General features: G+C 48.1%; 1 protein-coding gene across 1 annotated transcript in view; it reads left to right on the plus strand.

Moving 5' to 3' along the window:
* Positions 1–16,157, plus strand: part of sti (citron rho-interacting kinase sticky) — a 421,549-nt gene that overhangs the window by 272,370 nt on the left and 133,022 nt on the right. The window contains exon 26 of the mRNA XM_080286239.1: positions 15,457–15,570. Within this exon, the coding sequence (XP_080142365.1) occupies positions 15,457–15,570 (114 nt within the window). The remainder of the gene's footprint in view (positions 1–15,456; positions 15,571–16,157) is intronic.

The raw sequence follows: 16,157 nt of genomic DNA on the forward strand, positions 1-16,157 counted from the left end.
AGTGCATGTGAGGTGTTGTCAGGTGATAATTAGCCAATTCCAGGTGTATGGCACTCTCACTTACCTTATTTCTTTCTTGTATATATTATTTGGTATAAGAATAGGGCATAGGGCTTATTTCAATGGATGAAATCAGTGAAAAATTACAGGGAAGATTTACTTAGCGTAGCACGGCCGGGCAGGCGAGAGGATAGGGTAATGGAGGGGGGGTAGGGAGGGGGGTCAAGAACGGGGAGAAATGGCTAAATTGTCAACAATGGATGGGAGTACAGATGAGATTAGGAGTGCTGACTAGTGTTGGACATTGGCAGTACTGATAGATGATACAAGCCCCCACTTGGAAGCCCGGGTGAATTCAAAATAACACAGAATCACAAAAGCGACCCCCCGCGGTATGATCCCTTGCTCCCAAGCGTCACGAAAGTGACGCCCCGCGGTTAAGGGGTTAAGGAGTGGGTGGTGAAGAAGAGGATATGTGCACCTAGGAGGAAAATATGGAAGTTGAAAAAGTAAGTTGTGGTAGGTGGGTTCGCTCACCATCCACGCACTCAATGTAGTGCTGCTGTTGGGTGTCTGCCCTTTCCTCTCCTTCCATCCTCTTCTGTCTTTCTTTCCTTCATTCTTTCCTTGTCCTTCTGCCTACGAGTGACTTTACACTCCCTCTTCTGTCTTTCTTTCCTTCATTCTTTCCTTGTCCTTCTGCCTACGAGTGACTTTACACTCCTTCTTCTGTCTTTCTTTCCTTCATTCTTTCCTCTTCCTTCTGCCTGTGGGCGACTCTACACTGAGTGACAAGCCAAATGGTTTCCTGTACACCAGGAAACCATTTACTACGCTGGGTTGTAACCATATAACCAGATTTTGGCGCCTGGTGGTTTAGTGGGCAATTATTGCGCTGCAATCGGATTGAGCCAGTGAAGGTTTATATCCAAAGGGTGGTTAGGGTTGATTGCTCATGTAATGCCACTCAGGGATGAGTGAGGCTGGTCACTCTCATCTTAAATGTCAGGACCAACTACCTAGCCCCGGGCTCCTACAACCCTCATGGGGCAATGTAGGATTGGATGATGGATGAAAAACTAAAAAGTAATGGATGCCTTCAGTAGTGAAATGAGTAGAGTTACGGCTGAACAGGGAGCTTTTGACAAGTATTAATGAACAGTACAGAGCTCTCATGAACAATCTCCTGTGAGTTACTAATTCAGTGTGTGGATGGACATGGGCCTCATGAACGGTCTCCTTCAGTTTACTAATGCAGTGTGTGGATGGGCTTGGGGCCCTCCAAGACATAAGATAACATGATGGTGGGTTGAGGGTGTTGAAGCTGCAGTTTACTGAGAAAAGAAGCCTTTTCCGGGAATGGAAAAGGGGTTGCAACAGAGAGGAATACTTGGCTACCAAGTGTTGAGCTAGAAAGGAGGTACACAGGGCAAAATCTGAGCCTCAGGAGATTTTTGCTAGATAACCTAAATAGCATTGAAAGGAAGAATATGGTATTGAAGGTGGCAAATCGGATGAGGAGGGAAGGCAGGGATATCCTGGGTGAGCAGTGTGTGAAGAATGACGAAGGAAAGGTAGTGGTGGACAGTGAGACTATTAAAGACACCTGGAATGAGCATTATCACTGGTTGCTGAATGAGGAGTTTGACTGGAATTGGGAAGGTTTGGAGTTGGTGAATCCAGTGTTTGGCCCTTGGCCTTTGATTTATGCTGCTACTGTGAGCAGGGCAGTAGGCGGGATGTGGTTGGGAAAGACAGCAGTTGTGTCTGAGTTGATTGCTGAAATACTGTAGGCCTCAGAAGATGTAGGAGTGGGTTTAGTTACTAATTTGATAAATTCAGTTATATATGAATGTGTTTTCCCAGATTGCTGGCCGAAGAGTGTGATGTTAAATGTGTACAAGGGCAAGGGTGATGCCCTGGAAGGAGGAAATAATAGAGGCATAAAACTTTTGGACCAGACAAGAAAGGTAGTAGAGAGAGTCTTGGATGGTATGATTAGGAATAGATTGGATATTGATGAGATGCAGTTTGGGTTTATGCCAGGTAGAGGGACCACTTATGCCATATTTATTGTCCACCAACTTCAGGAAAGTGTACAGAGAAGAAAAGGGAATTGTACTTTGTTTTTGTTGATCTAGAGAAGGCCTTTAACAGTGTCCCTAGGGAGGTGGTGAAGTGGACAATGATAAAACTTGGGATTTAGGAGTGGCTGGTTAAAGTGGTTATGGCTGTGTATGTGGGTGCTCTCACCCAGGTGAAAGTGAATGGAGATTGAGTGAAGAGTTTTCTGTGAATGTTGGTACACATCAGGGCTCAGTCTTGAGCCCCTTGTTTGTCAAGTTGCTTCAAGCTGTCCCATGACTTCAGAAATGAACTCCTATAGGTGATTTATGCTGATGACTTGATGTTGATTGCAGAGAATGAATGAGAGGCAGAGGAAAGATTTGGGAAGGGGAGAGACAGAATGGGGCACAAGGGTTTGAAAGTAAATGTGGTTAAACCAAAAGTAATGATATCTAGGGCTGGTGGCGATACTGTCAAAGCAAAGGGAGAGTGGCCACCTGAGGTTTGTCACAAATGTGTTGGAGGTAACTCCATCTTGTGCAGTATTTGTGAAAAGTGGGTGCATAAGCAATGTAGTGGTATTTGAGGTAGCTTCAAGATAATGGAGATTTTGTATGTGCGGTGTGTTGGGGAGAGCATGTAGATTTTGTCAGACAGGAAAGAGGCTGTAGCATGGGCCGAACAGGGTGATACTCCCGAGGGGGATGGGAATGCTTGTGATAGGGAGAGCTTGAGCTCCTGTTTCACTAGCTATCTAACCATCCCCTTTTGCTGACCTTTTCAGTGTGACAGTAACATGGAGAGTGGACCAGTATACTCTCCCAAACATTTCCTTTAACTATCTTTTGCACTACACCACATGCACTGTACATTTCACACAACGTATCCCACTGCGTTACAGGGGTTGGCGCCAGTAAGGGCATGCGGCCAGAAAGCTTTGCCCCCCCCCTACTTAGTGGCGGACTTCTGGGGGGAGGAGTGACAGGGGTTCCGCCGGCATAGATCATGGTTCCAAGGGGAGATGGGGCTCGAACCTGTACTAGAGGGTACAGGGCATTGTGGTTCCCAGGCTGCTGCTTCTGCCCAATAGAGAGGGGCCCGAACCTGGGAGTAGCGCCCCAGGAGGCTGTCCTATCAGTGGGTGTATAATGGCGGGATAGTTGCAGTGCCAAGGCGCACTTGGAGGGTGTCCCTGCAGCTGTCCTGGCAGGGTGCCCCGAGGCCACTGCCATGGCCACTGGTAAACTGGTGGGCTAGGGGTCCCAGATCCATTGCCTGGACCTGGGACTGTGCAGTGAGTGGGGCCTGTGGTATGTCTATCCCCCTTTATTAATACTGACTATGACGAAACACAAGAATAAGTTCAGAGCAAGCCTGAGGACAGTAAATCACCCAGGGGGATGAGGGTGGGTTCATGGAATGCGGGAAGTTTGAGGGGAAGAGCGGGGGAAGTTGTTGAGGCATAGGAGGTGGGTGGACTTGGTGTGTTTGCAGGAAGTCCAGTACAGGGGTGGATCAGCCAGAAAGATTGTTGGGAAGGACTGTTACTATAAGTTGTTTTGGCAGGGGGGGAAAGACGGATATGGGGATGTTGGTTTGATGATTGCAGAGAAATGGGTGGAATATGTTATGAATGTTATGAGAGTAAGCGATAGGATATTGGTAGTGAAAATTCTATTCGGTAGAAAGATAGCTGCAATTATATCGGCATATGCTTCACAGGCGAGATTGGATGAAGCAGAGAAAGATAGATTTTGGGATGATTTAATACGTGTAGTAGGTGTTATGCAGGATGATGAGATAATGGTTTTAGGAGGGGACTTATGTGGTCATGTAGGTGAAGCAGCACCAGGTTATGAAGGAGTACATGGGGGATGTACGTATGGTATAAGGAATGCGGAAGGGGAAAAGATACTCACATCTTGTGCGGTGTTTATGATAAATGGGTGCACAAGAGATGTAATGGTATCAGAGGTAGACTGCGAGATAATGCTGATTTTGTGTGTACAGTGTGTCAGGGAGAGCAGGTGGAGATTGTCAGGCGTGAAAGGATTGAATTTGCTGGTGAATCTCTTGAGTGTGTGGAGGAACTTTGTTATTTGGGAGACATGTTGTGTGCTGGAGGTGGGGCTGGAGCTAGCTCTGTGGCTAGGGTGAGAAGTAGTTGGAAGAAGTTGAGGGAGCTCTTGCCTCTCCTGACATTGAGAGGACTCTCCCTACAAGCTAAGGGGTTTTTGTATGCAGCATGTATTAGGAGTGTAATGCTGTATGGTAGTGAGACCTGGGTAGTAAAGGAGGAGGATATTCACCAGCTCAGAAGTACAGAAATGACAATGATTAGATGGATGTGTAGTGAATCCCTGCGTGCAATATCTGGGGGGGCTGGGTTTACGATGGAAGAGTTGAGAGGTAGGATGGGACTGGAGTGTGTTGGCATTGTGATGAGGAGAGGTAGATTGAGATGGTCTGGACATGTAGAGAGGATGGGGGATGATAATTGGGTTAGGAATGTGAGAAGTGTTAATATTGGAGGTGGGGTTATGAAGGGTAGACTGAGAAAGACATGGGACGAGGTCATTAAGTGTGACCTCAAGGTTAAGGGACTGAACAGGGAGGCTGCAATGGATCATGCAGCATGGAGAGCCGCCATTAGGTGACCAAGGCCGATCCATGCAAGCATGTTGGAGCCTTTAAAAATGAAACGAAACGAAAGAATTGATCTTGCTGGTGAGTCTCTTGAGAGTGTGGAAGAGATTTATTTGGGGGACATGTTATATGCTGGAGTTGGGGCCGGAGCTATCTCTGAGGCTGGGGGAAGTTCAGGGAGCTATTTTCTCTCCTGATATTGAGAGGACTCTCTCTCCATGCAAATGGATCTTAGTATATGGCATGTGTTAGGAGTGTAATGTTGTATGGTTGTGAGATTTGGGTAGTAAAGAAAGAAGATATCTGCAGGCTTAGATGTACAGAAATGACAGTGATTAAATAGATGTGAAGTTCATCATTGAATGCAAGGCCTAGCGGGGCTAAGTTTATGACTGAAGAGTTGAGAGGAAGGATAGGACTGGAGTGTATTGGTGTTATGATGAGGAGGGGTAGATTGAGATGGTTTAGGAATGTGAAGAGGATAGAGGATGACAATTGGGTGTGGAAAGTGAGAAATTTGAATGTTGGGGGTAGGGTTGCGAGAGGCAGACTGAAAAAGACCTTGGACGAGGTCATGGAGTGTGACCTCAGGGATAAGGGATTAAATAGGGACAGTGTAAGAGATCAGGCTTGATGGAGAGCTGCCATTAGGTGACAAAAGCTAATGCATGCAAACATGTTGGAGCCTTGATTAATGACATGATGCCCCCTGGGGGTAGGTTTTTTTTTTTCAAGAATACTCCCCCAGTATCCCTGCTTGTCGTAAAAGGTGACTAAAAGGGTTGGCGGAGAGTTAGTGCCCCTCCCCGGAAAACAACTAACTAAAAAAACAAACAATAAGCCCCGGACAAGGACTGACCAAACAATGACGACCAAGGACCGGACAAAGGACATGGTAATTGGAACTTGGAATGTAAGGGGAGCGAATGGTGAGGTGAAAGAGAGAGAGATTGTCCAGGTGCTTGAGGGTGCGAAAGTGGATGTATGTGGAATAACTGAAACAAAATGGAGAGGGGAAAGTGTGAGAGAGTGGGAGTATGGATGGGGTATATGTGCAGGAGTAGGTGAGAATGAGAGGGCAAAGGAAGGAGTATGTATAGTTGTGAGTAAAAGATGGAAGAGGAGCATAAGACAGTATGGATCAGTTGGGTCAAGGATTGTGTGGGTAAAGTTGAAAGTTGGAATACAAATGTGGGCGATTGTGTGTGTGTATGCACCAATGCAAAATCGTGCTAGAAGAGTGAGAGAAGAGTTCTGGACAAATGTAGAAGTGTGCATGGAAAAGTTTGGAAGGAATGAGAGAGTGTTTTTGATTGGTGATATGAATGGTAAAGTTGGGAATGTGAAGGTGGATGGAATAGTTGGTGAGTGGGGTGTGCCTGCTGAGATAGATGAGAATGGGAGTGCGATAGTGGACATTTTTGTGCTGGGAGGGGGTTGGTGATAGCCAATACCCTCTTCAGGCATAAAATGATCCACAGGTATACATGGCGAGTGATGAGAACGGTGGGTGGTGAACTGAATGAAAGGAAGGCAATGATTGATTATGTGTGTGTGGATGAAAGGATGCAATGATGTGTAAAGGATGCAAGAGTGTATAGAGGCTGGGGGAGTGGACTTTCTGACCACTACTTGGTGGTGGCCAGAATTAGAATGCAAGTAAGATGGAGGAATAGAAGAAGGGAAAGACGAGAGGAAGGAGTAGTTGCAAGGAGAGTGGAAAGGTTACAAGAGGATGAGAAAAAGGCAGAGTACAAGAGAGAAGTGGAGGAACGATTGGGCAAATATGAATTGGAGCAGATGGGAGACGTGGAAGGTGTGTGTGAGATATTTACAGAAGAATTATGTGCAGCATGTGATGTGGTGTGTGGAAGGAAGAGAAGACGGAGGGGGATGCAAGGAACAGCATGGTGGACTGAAGAGGTGAAACAGGCTGTGGCACAAAAGAAGAAAGCATACAATGAATGGATGAGAAATAGGGGCGTGGAAGAAGTTGAGAGGCGGAAGAGAGAGTTATATGTAGAAAGAAAGAGAGAGGTGAAAAGATTAGTAAGAGAGAGTAAGAAGAGAGTGGATGAGGAATTTGGAAGGAATTTGAGTGTAAAGTGGAGGGACTGTAAGAAAATGTTCTGGAGAGAGGTGAAAAGAGTAAGACAGGGTGGAAGTGAAGTTAGCAGGGGAGTGAAAGATAAAAATGGTAGATTACTAGTGGAGAAGGGAGAAAAAGTGAGCAGATGAAGAGAACACTTTAAGGAATTGTTGAACATAGAGGATGGAAGTAATGCAAGTATAAGTGGCTGGGGAATGGCTGGGAAAAGGAGGGAGGTGTGAAGACAGGAAGAAAGTAGGATAGAAGTTGTGGAAGCAATGAAGAAAGTTAAATTGGGGAAAGCCCCAGGAATTGATGGAGTGTGTGGTGAAATGCTGAAGCATGGGGGAGAGATAGTAGTAGAATGGATGTGGAAGATGTGCAGATTGGCCTGGGAGGAAGGTAGAGTCCCGGAGGATTGGAAGTCAGGTATAATTATTCCCTTGTACAAAGGAAAAGGGGAAAAAGAAGTGTGTGGTAATCATATGGGCATTTGTCTTCTTAGTATAATAGGAAAAGTGTATGGTAGGATACTTATTGACAGAGTTAGAGAAAGAACAGAGGAATTAGTTGGAGAAGAACAGGGAGGCTTTAGGAAGGGAAGAGGTTGTGTAGATCAGATATTCATTCTTAGATCTTTGGTGGAAAAGTTTCTAGAGAAGGGAAAGAAGTTGTATGCAGCTTTCATTGATTTGGAGAAAGCATGTGACAGGGTGGATAGACAAGGACTGTGGAAAGTATTGTAACTACGTGGTCGCTAGTTTCTGCGACCCCACACTTACAAGCCACGTGAGCGGAAGGTCGCTCGAGACTGGTTCATAGTCTTGCTTTGTGATTCACACCTTCTCTATATATATGCCTGACTTGTTCGAATAAACCAGTTGTTGAGTTACTGCCAGTGGTCTCACTTGTCCTCTCTGCCTCCGTAGTAGTAGCTGGCTACATTGGTGACCCCGGAGTGACTTTGTGCAGCAGCCTCTTCTTCTCCTGCAGTGCCTTCGACCTTCGGCATGGAACCCGACGGCGTCACGTCGCCCACCCACCCTCCAGCCGCGGCAGCACAGGTCAAGCTCCCGACCTTCTCAGTGATTGACGCCCCTACCTGGTTCCGGCGGGCGGAGGTGCAATTCCGCCTGAAGAGAGTAAATAGCCCCACGACCCAGGCCGACCCAGGCCGACCATGTCCTCGCTGCCCTCCCGGATGAACTCTTTTCCTGCATCTCGGAGTGGTTGATATCCAAGGGTGACACTGCCATCAAATACAGTGACCTCAAGAATTTCCTCCTGCAGCACTTCACTCCGTCAGCAGCATTGCAAGTGACACAGCTCCTGCAGCTTGCCAAACAGCCCCTCGGTGACCAGAGACCTTCCGACGCCCTCCTCGATGCCCTCCTCGAGATGAAAGCACTGGCAAGACTCCCCCCAGCAGCCGATGGATCAGTGAGACAGCTGGACTTGCTTCGTGCCCTTTGGCTTCTCCGCCTCCCAGAATCCATTCGCGCAGTCATCCCTAACGCAGAAGAGATGAACGAGGACGACCTGCAGCAGATGGCGGACCGCCTAAATGATGCACAGGCTGCAGCGGGCCGCCACATCAACGCCGTGCCCCCTGTCTCATCAAGAGCACCCCCGCCAGACGAGGACAACATTGCAGTGTCAGCCACACTCCATCACGTGCCCGCCAGCCTCCAAACCCGTGGCCATGACCACGCCAGCAGCAAAACAGTGGAAAGTTTGCCGATGGCTTGTGTTATTTTCATGCCAAGTTTGGCCCTAATGCCAGGAACTGCAGACCAGGTTGTACTTGGCCAAAAAATGTGTGAGGCAGCTGCCACCTATTGCGGCGGCCCCAGGTGGCACCACTACCTTCTTCCTTCACGATCCCATAACAGGCGTCCACTTTGTGGTGGACACTGGCGCTGGCCGCTCCCTCCTGCCAGCCTCTCAGTGGAGGAAGCCCCACCAACCACAGCCCGACGTCAGACTCACCGCAGCCAATGGCACACCGATTTCCACATACGGCCGCCAGCACCTCGACATCCGCATCGGCAACTGCACGTATGGATGGAGCTTTGTGGTGGCAGACGTAACCCTCCCTCTGCTCGGAGCAGATTTCCTGGCTCACTATCAGCTCCTCGTCGACGTCTCCAGTGGCAGGTTGGTCAACACAGCTTCCTTCGCCGCCACCCCCATCGCAGCTGCCCCGGACGACCTCGCCATTCAGGTGATTGATGCCGCAGATGACTTCGCACACCTCCGCAACTCCTACCCCGACGTATTCAAGCCCGAGCTTCGTCAGCAACCGCAGGTTCCGGTCAAGCACGGGATCTATCACCACATAAAGACATCAGGCCCTCCGGTGTTCTCCAGGTTTCGTCGGTTATCACCCGACAAACTCGCCGCGGCAAAGCAGACCTTCACAGAGTTGGAGCGCCTAGGCATCTGTCAAAAGGCGCCAAGTCCCTGGGCATCCCCTCTGCATATAGTGGTAAAGAAGGATGGCTCCCTCCGCCCCTGTGGAGACTATAGACGCCTCAATATGCAGACGGAGCCAGACCACTACCCACTCCCTAACATCGCCGACATCACCTCCTTCCTCCACGGCGCCAAGATCTTCTCCAAGCTCGACCTACTGAAGGGGTACTACCAGGTACCAATGCACCCAGAAGACATCCCAAAAACCGCCGTCACCACGTCCTTTGGTACATTCACCTTCAACTACAGCTGCTTTAGCCTCAGAAACGCCGGAGCCACATTTCAGTGAATGATGGATGGCATCTTGGGTGATTTGTCCTTCTGTGTCTGCTACATCGATGACATTCTCATCTACTCCTCCTCCAGACAGGAACACCTGCGACACATCTCTACAGTGTTAGACCGTCTGCAGCAGAACGGCTTGGTAGTGCGATATGACAAGTGCATTTTCAGCATCAGAGAGATGGACTTCCTGGGACACCACCTAACTCCTGCAGGTGTTTCACCTCTCCCAGAAAAAGTTACCGCAATCAAGCAATTCCCCACACCCTCCACTGTCAAGGCCCTCCAAGAGTTTGTGGGATTGGTGAATTACTACCACCGTTTCCTGCCCGGCATCGCATCAATCATGGCCCCCTTGTACAGTACACTTGCAGGAAAACCCAAGGACTTGACGTGGGGCGCCTCTCAAGCAGAGGCATTTCAGAAGGCTAAGGACGCTCTCGCCGCGACAGCCCTCCTCGCTTTCCCATTCCCGGGGAAACCCCTCCTCCTCACCACAGACGCCAGCAACATCGCCATCAGAGCTGTCCTGGAGCAGGTGGTCCAAGGGCAGCCCCGCCCCCAGGGTTTCTTCAGCCGTAAGCTACTGAAGGCCGAAAGGAACTACTTGACCTTCAATCGGGAACTCCTCGCCATGCACGAAGCCATTCGTCATTTCCGACATTATCTTGAGGGCATCGCCTTCACGATTCAGACGGACCACATGCCCCTTATACACGCCTTCACAAGACAAGCTGATGCATGGTCCCTCCGCCAGCGCTGTCATCTCTCCACCATCGCCGAATTCAACTGCTCCCTTCGACACCTGCCAGGCAAGAAGAACCCTGTAGCCGACGCCCTCTCCAGAGTCCTCATCGACGCAGTACAGCTAGGGCTCGACTACAACCAACTCGCTAAGGAGCAGCAACAGGATCCTGAGATGGCAGCCTGCAGAACCTCTATCACGTGGAAGGACGTCCCCATGGACGAGAAAGGTACCACAATCCTCTGCGACATCAGCACCAGTCGACCATGCCCGTGGATACCAGCCTCCCCCCGCCGACATGTGTTCAGCCTCATCCATGGCCTGTCACATCCCTCTCAAAATGCGACAGCACGCCTCCTGAAGCAGAAGTTCATATGGCACAGCATTTCCAGAGATGCGAAGGACTGGGTTCGAGCCTGCACCGCCTGTCAAAGCTCCAAAATTCAGACACACTGAAACGGGTCCTGGATCCTTCCACCAGCCGCAGAGATGTTTCGACCACATCCACGTTGACGTAGTGGGTCCCCTACCTCCGTCAGAAGGACGTCGCTACCTTTTCACCGTTGTGGACCGTTCAACGAGATGGCCTGAAGCTGTACCTATGTCCGACACCATGTCTGCCTCCTGCCCCGCTGCTTTGCTCTCTGGGTGGATTTCAAGATTCGGCGTCCCCGTCCACATCACGTCCGACCGAGGCACCTCTTTCACTTCACAGCTCTGGACGTCCCTGAGGGAGCTGTTGGGCGCTTCCATCCATCACACCACGGCCTATAACCCGGAAGCTAACAGCATGGTGGAGCGGTTCCACAGAGCCCTGAAGGCTGCTCTGATGTCCCGATGCAGTAACCCAATGTGGTTTTCGCAGCTTCCCTGGGTCCTCCTTGGCCTTGGAATGACTCCAAAGGAAGGGCTCGACGTCTCACCAGCAGAGATGGTTTACGGCGACCCCCTCGTGGTCCCCGGCGAATTCTTCCCCGATACTCCCTCCAGCGATGACATAGCCCGACTTCGACGCATCGTCGGGAAGTTCGCCCCCTGCAAACAGACCTATAGGCCGCCCGAACACCGTTACGTCCCCCGAGATCTCCATACGACGAAATATGTTTTTCTCCGCACCGATGCCCACAAGGCTCCCCTCACCCCTCCATACTCGGGCCCCTACGAAGTCATCGAGAGGAGGGAGAAAGCATTCCTGCTGTGGATCAAAGGCGCCAACGATTGGGTCTCGATAGATTGCCTAAAGCCAGCGTATCTTCAGGACGATGACCCCCTTCCAGTATGGTTCTCCAGGGCAGGCTGCCCCCTCTCACGTGCCACGGGGCATCTTCACTGAGGGGGGGGGACTATTGTAACTACGTGGTCGCTAGTTTCTGCGACCCCACATTTACAAGCTACGTGAGCGGAAGATCGATCGAGACTGGTTCATAGTCTTGCTTTGTGATTCACACCTTCTCTGTACACTATATATGCCTGACTTGTTCGAATAAACCAGTTGTTGAGTTACTGCCAGTGGTCTCACTTGTCCTCTCTGCCTCCGTAGTAGCAGCTGGCTACAGTATTAAGAATATATGGATTAGATGGGAAGTTGTTGAATGCTGTGAAGAGTATGTATGATTGTGCTAAGGCTGCAGTGCGTGTGGATGGTGAACTAAGTGAATTTTTCTCTTTGAAGGTTGGGTTGAAACAGGGATGTGTCATGTCTCCATGGTTGTTCAATCTGTACATGGATGGGGTAATAAAAAGTACAAGGTAGGGTAGTGGATGTTGGAGTGGCCCTGGTGAGAGAGGATAGTGTTTGGAAACTCCCTGTACTGTTGTTTGCAGATGATACTGTGTTGTTGAGTGAAGACGAAGGAGAGCTGCAAGGCTTGGTGGATGAGTTTGGGAGGTGTGTAAGAAACGGAATCTAAAGGTGAATGTAGGGAAGAGTAAAGTGATGGTCTTTGAGAGAGGTGAAGTCAGTGAATGTACAGTGAGGTTGGATGGTGAGGAATTGGAAAATGTGAGTACATTTAAGTACAGTACCCTCGCGTCCAACACGGTAATATTGTCATGCATGGGTCACGTGTTGGACCAAAAACGTGTTGGACTAACAATAGAGTTTATGGGGAAAAATGAATTATGTCAGCAACCCTAGGGAAAGTCACCCTAAATACCTACCATATACCTATACATATATTGTTACTGTTGTAATGATAATAAATGGTACTGTGCTATGAATGATAACTAACCTTTTAGGATAGTGTTGGTGGGCTTGCTGGGAATGGAAGGTGGTATCCAAGGCTGTAGGTAGTCCTACTGGGTCCCCGGAGGATGGCTGCTGGCATCACTAGCGGGTAATGGCTGTTGCTCCTCCTCAGCCTCCCTCATAAATCCTTCGAAATCACACTCAGAATCACTATCTTCGTCCACAGCCATGGAAGATCCTGCTTCTGCCTGTCCTAGCACTCTGTAATCCTTGGCAAACATGCTTCTCACGCTGTTGCCAGAGCCCCATCTCGTGACTGTGGAAAGTGATCGCTGTCGCTGACTCGGTAGAGAATAAAGAGAAGCAACTTTATTTATAAACTGGTACACACACCGGTGAGAAGGGTTTCAAAACGATTGATATTTATTCTAAAATATTAATATGTATTCAGTGTCAGGCTAAATGTTCAATGCTGTAGTACAATACATTCTCTGTCGAGTCGCCTGGGTTTTGGTCACACTGTTTTGCCCGTCATATCCCCGGCAGGAATCCATCCAGATAAATTCCAAATGCCCGTGGTATCGTCGGCAATTTTACCACGTTACCGTTCCAATTTACCATCATATCCTCGGCAAACCTGGTATGAAGTGCTGTGTGATAGCCTTCGGCTGCCAGGATCTTGTCTTGGTTTTTTATTATGGTCCTCACGTTGGCTTCATTCATGTCGTAGGCCTTGGCAGTGTCAACTTTCCTCTCCCTTTTCTTCTTCCTCTCGATGCTTTCTAGCTTGGTGGCCTGAGGGAGGTGCCGACGCTTCTTGGGGTTCTCAGAAGGCTTCCTAGGCATCGTGAGCAGGGTAAAATGGAGTAACAAGGGCAGAAAATGCAGCAAGAAAAAAGCACCTTCCAATGTGAATTATGCGACTGAGTGGCGCTGTGGCGGGAGAAATTTAAACAAAACATCACGTGACAGCAGAAGCGTTTTTAATTGGGCAGCATCACAATCACGTCACGATAGCGGGCGGGGAAGGCTACTTGATCAGAAGTTTTCATTGGCTATCATCATCATGGGAATGTCCAGTATGACCGTGTTGGACCGGGGGTCGACCGTGCTAGAGGGGAACTCTGCGGATTTCGCCCACTTCTCGGAGCTCTGTGTGTGTTATGCTAACACACTCGTGTTGCAGTAATTAAATCGTATTAAATAATACTAATTATTTGCTCTCCGTGCTGGACTAACGCGTGTTGGACGCGAGGGTACTGTACTTGGGTAGTGTGATGAGTGAGGATGGAGGTTTGGAGGGTGAAGTGCTTGAAAGGGTACAGCAGGGAAGAAAGGTTGCTGGTTCTTTGAAAGCAGTGATAAGAAACAGGGAAGTGAACATCGAAGTGAAAAAGTTACTACATGACAGTATTGTGATACCAACTGTAACGTATGGAAGTGAAGCTTGGACGTTGTTGGAAGGACACAAGGCAAGAGTGAGAGCAGTGGAAATGAGTTATTTAAGAGGAGCCTGTGGAGTCACATGGAGAGACAGGCTGACGAATGAGGATATAAAGGAGCATTGTGGTGTGGATGTGGATGTGGATGTGATAGGAAGCGTTATTTGGAACACACTGAGGTGGTTTGGCCATGTGGAGAGGATGGAGGGTGAGAGACTGACGAAGAGAGTGTATGTGAGTGAGGTGGAGGGAGGAAGAGGGAGGGGGAGGCCGAGGGTGAGATGGAGGGATGGGCTGGAGAGGTATATGAGAAAGGGGGGTGTGAGTTGGGAGCAGGGCAGTGAAATGGCGGGGGACAGGGCAACGTGGAGGCGATTTGTTTGTGGCCACCCCGAACGGGATTGAGGCGTCTGGCAATAGATAGATAGATAGAAATAAGTAGGTATGCTGTTTTATTTAAATATCTCAATATTTTTCAGTAATTCCCAAAGGCATATGCAAATAGTTTGCACTTGCGCTTTGTGACATTGTGCAAGCTAAATATTTGTCAGATTGCGCATTTGCGCTTGCACAAGGTAGTGAACTGTGGATTGCGCTTTGCGCTTGTGCATGGTCTTTCTTCGTTTGCGCTGCCCACCACTGGTTATCACCACACCATTTTATTCACCCTTAGGGAGACCTACAACATTATAGGTTAGTTATAGCTTTCTTTAGCCACTTTAGTATGAGAGATGTATCCTATGCTGAATGAAATCATCAGTAGGTAAAATAAGCTAAAATAAGATGACAGTTTCCTGAAAATGTTAAGAATATGGCTGTATACCTTATTGTAGTGGTAGGTGGCGACGACCATCATCCCCTTGCTTGATGTAGTGATAAAGGTGAAGGAATCTTCCTTCACCTTTATTATTCTTTTCCTGTGTATACCTTCCTCTCTTCCTATTTCTTTCATCTTTCCTGTCACGTTTTATTATTATCCTCTCCTTTTCAGGTAGCTTTACATTGCATGGCAAGCCTAATGGTTTCTCTAAGTCAGGAAACCATTTACAAGGCTGGGTGGTAACCATATAACCAACCCATACTGTTCCCCACGTGTCAACAAGTGGGTTGGCGGAGGGTTAGTGCCCCGCCTTGTAAAACAACTAACTCAGAGTCAAACGGCCACCCCTTATGGGATTATGGCGTCTTGCTATAGATAAATAGAGAGGCTTTATTGTACTGAGTAGTGTTTTCAGTGTTTTGAAGTTGTATATTTAACTCCATAATCTGGATGGCATCTTTTTTTATTTATTCTTGCTGCTACCAGACTACCTAATTCAGTTTTGGAGAGACCTTTCATATTGAAGGGGTTATTGATGATATCTAACCCTTCCTGTTTCCAAATGTCCTAAACTGGAAATTGTCATCAGGAGATGGTAAGAATAAGGAGTCCGTCATGGGTTGAATACAATCATTAGAAGACTGTGTAAATAAACTGAAAGAGACATCTCTGGACTAAGTGGTTTTATGGATGAATTTTCAGGTTGAAACTCGTGCCAAAAGTCTGTCTGGACACTCAGAAACGCTGTTCCTCATGACCACCAATTTTGAGGAGAAGCAGTTGTGGGTATCAGCACTCGAGGCAGCACTAGCTAAGGTCAGTTATTGTTTTTGATATGGGTATTATTTTATTTTTGTTTTACCAAATCCCCAGTTACTGGAGAAGAATGCCTTAATGCAGCAACATTGATATTCAGAACTGCTGTCAGGCAGCTTTGCTGCCCAGTTATACAAATGATTCTCAACCCCCTCCCTGCCTCATTAATGAGGGAAGGAGGTCTTCTGGACAGCATACAGTCCACCAAGTTCACCTTTCGTATGATCCTTGGGATACAATGAAGAGTACTGCTACTAAATTTCCAAGCAGATCTGGAGGTATTTTGATCATATAATGCCACGACAAGCATAGATCAGTTTCATTCCCATAATGTTTTGAACTTAAATAGTCTATACATTTGCACCCTACACCTTGGAAGGGATAATATAGGACAAGCTGTTGCTGTTTTGAACATTCATTCATTCATTGCCAGACGCCATGTATCCCAGACGGGGTGGCCAAGGGCTTAGAGTTAATTGTTTTACAGGGAGGGGCACTAATCCTCCACCAACCCCACTTATGTTTTGAACATACTGCATTTATATATTCAGACTTTTCAATTATCAGCCAATAAGCATTCAGACAGT

The sequence above is a fragment of the Coenobita brevimanus genome, chromosome 110 (genome assembly GCF_032717465.1).
Source record: "Coenobita brevimanus isolate Jiangsu-jjx chromosome 110, ASM3271746v2, whole genome shotgun sequence".
NCBI lineage: Eukaryota > Metazoa > Arthropoda > Malacostraca > Decapoda > Coenobitidae > Coenobita > Coenobita brevimanus.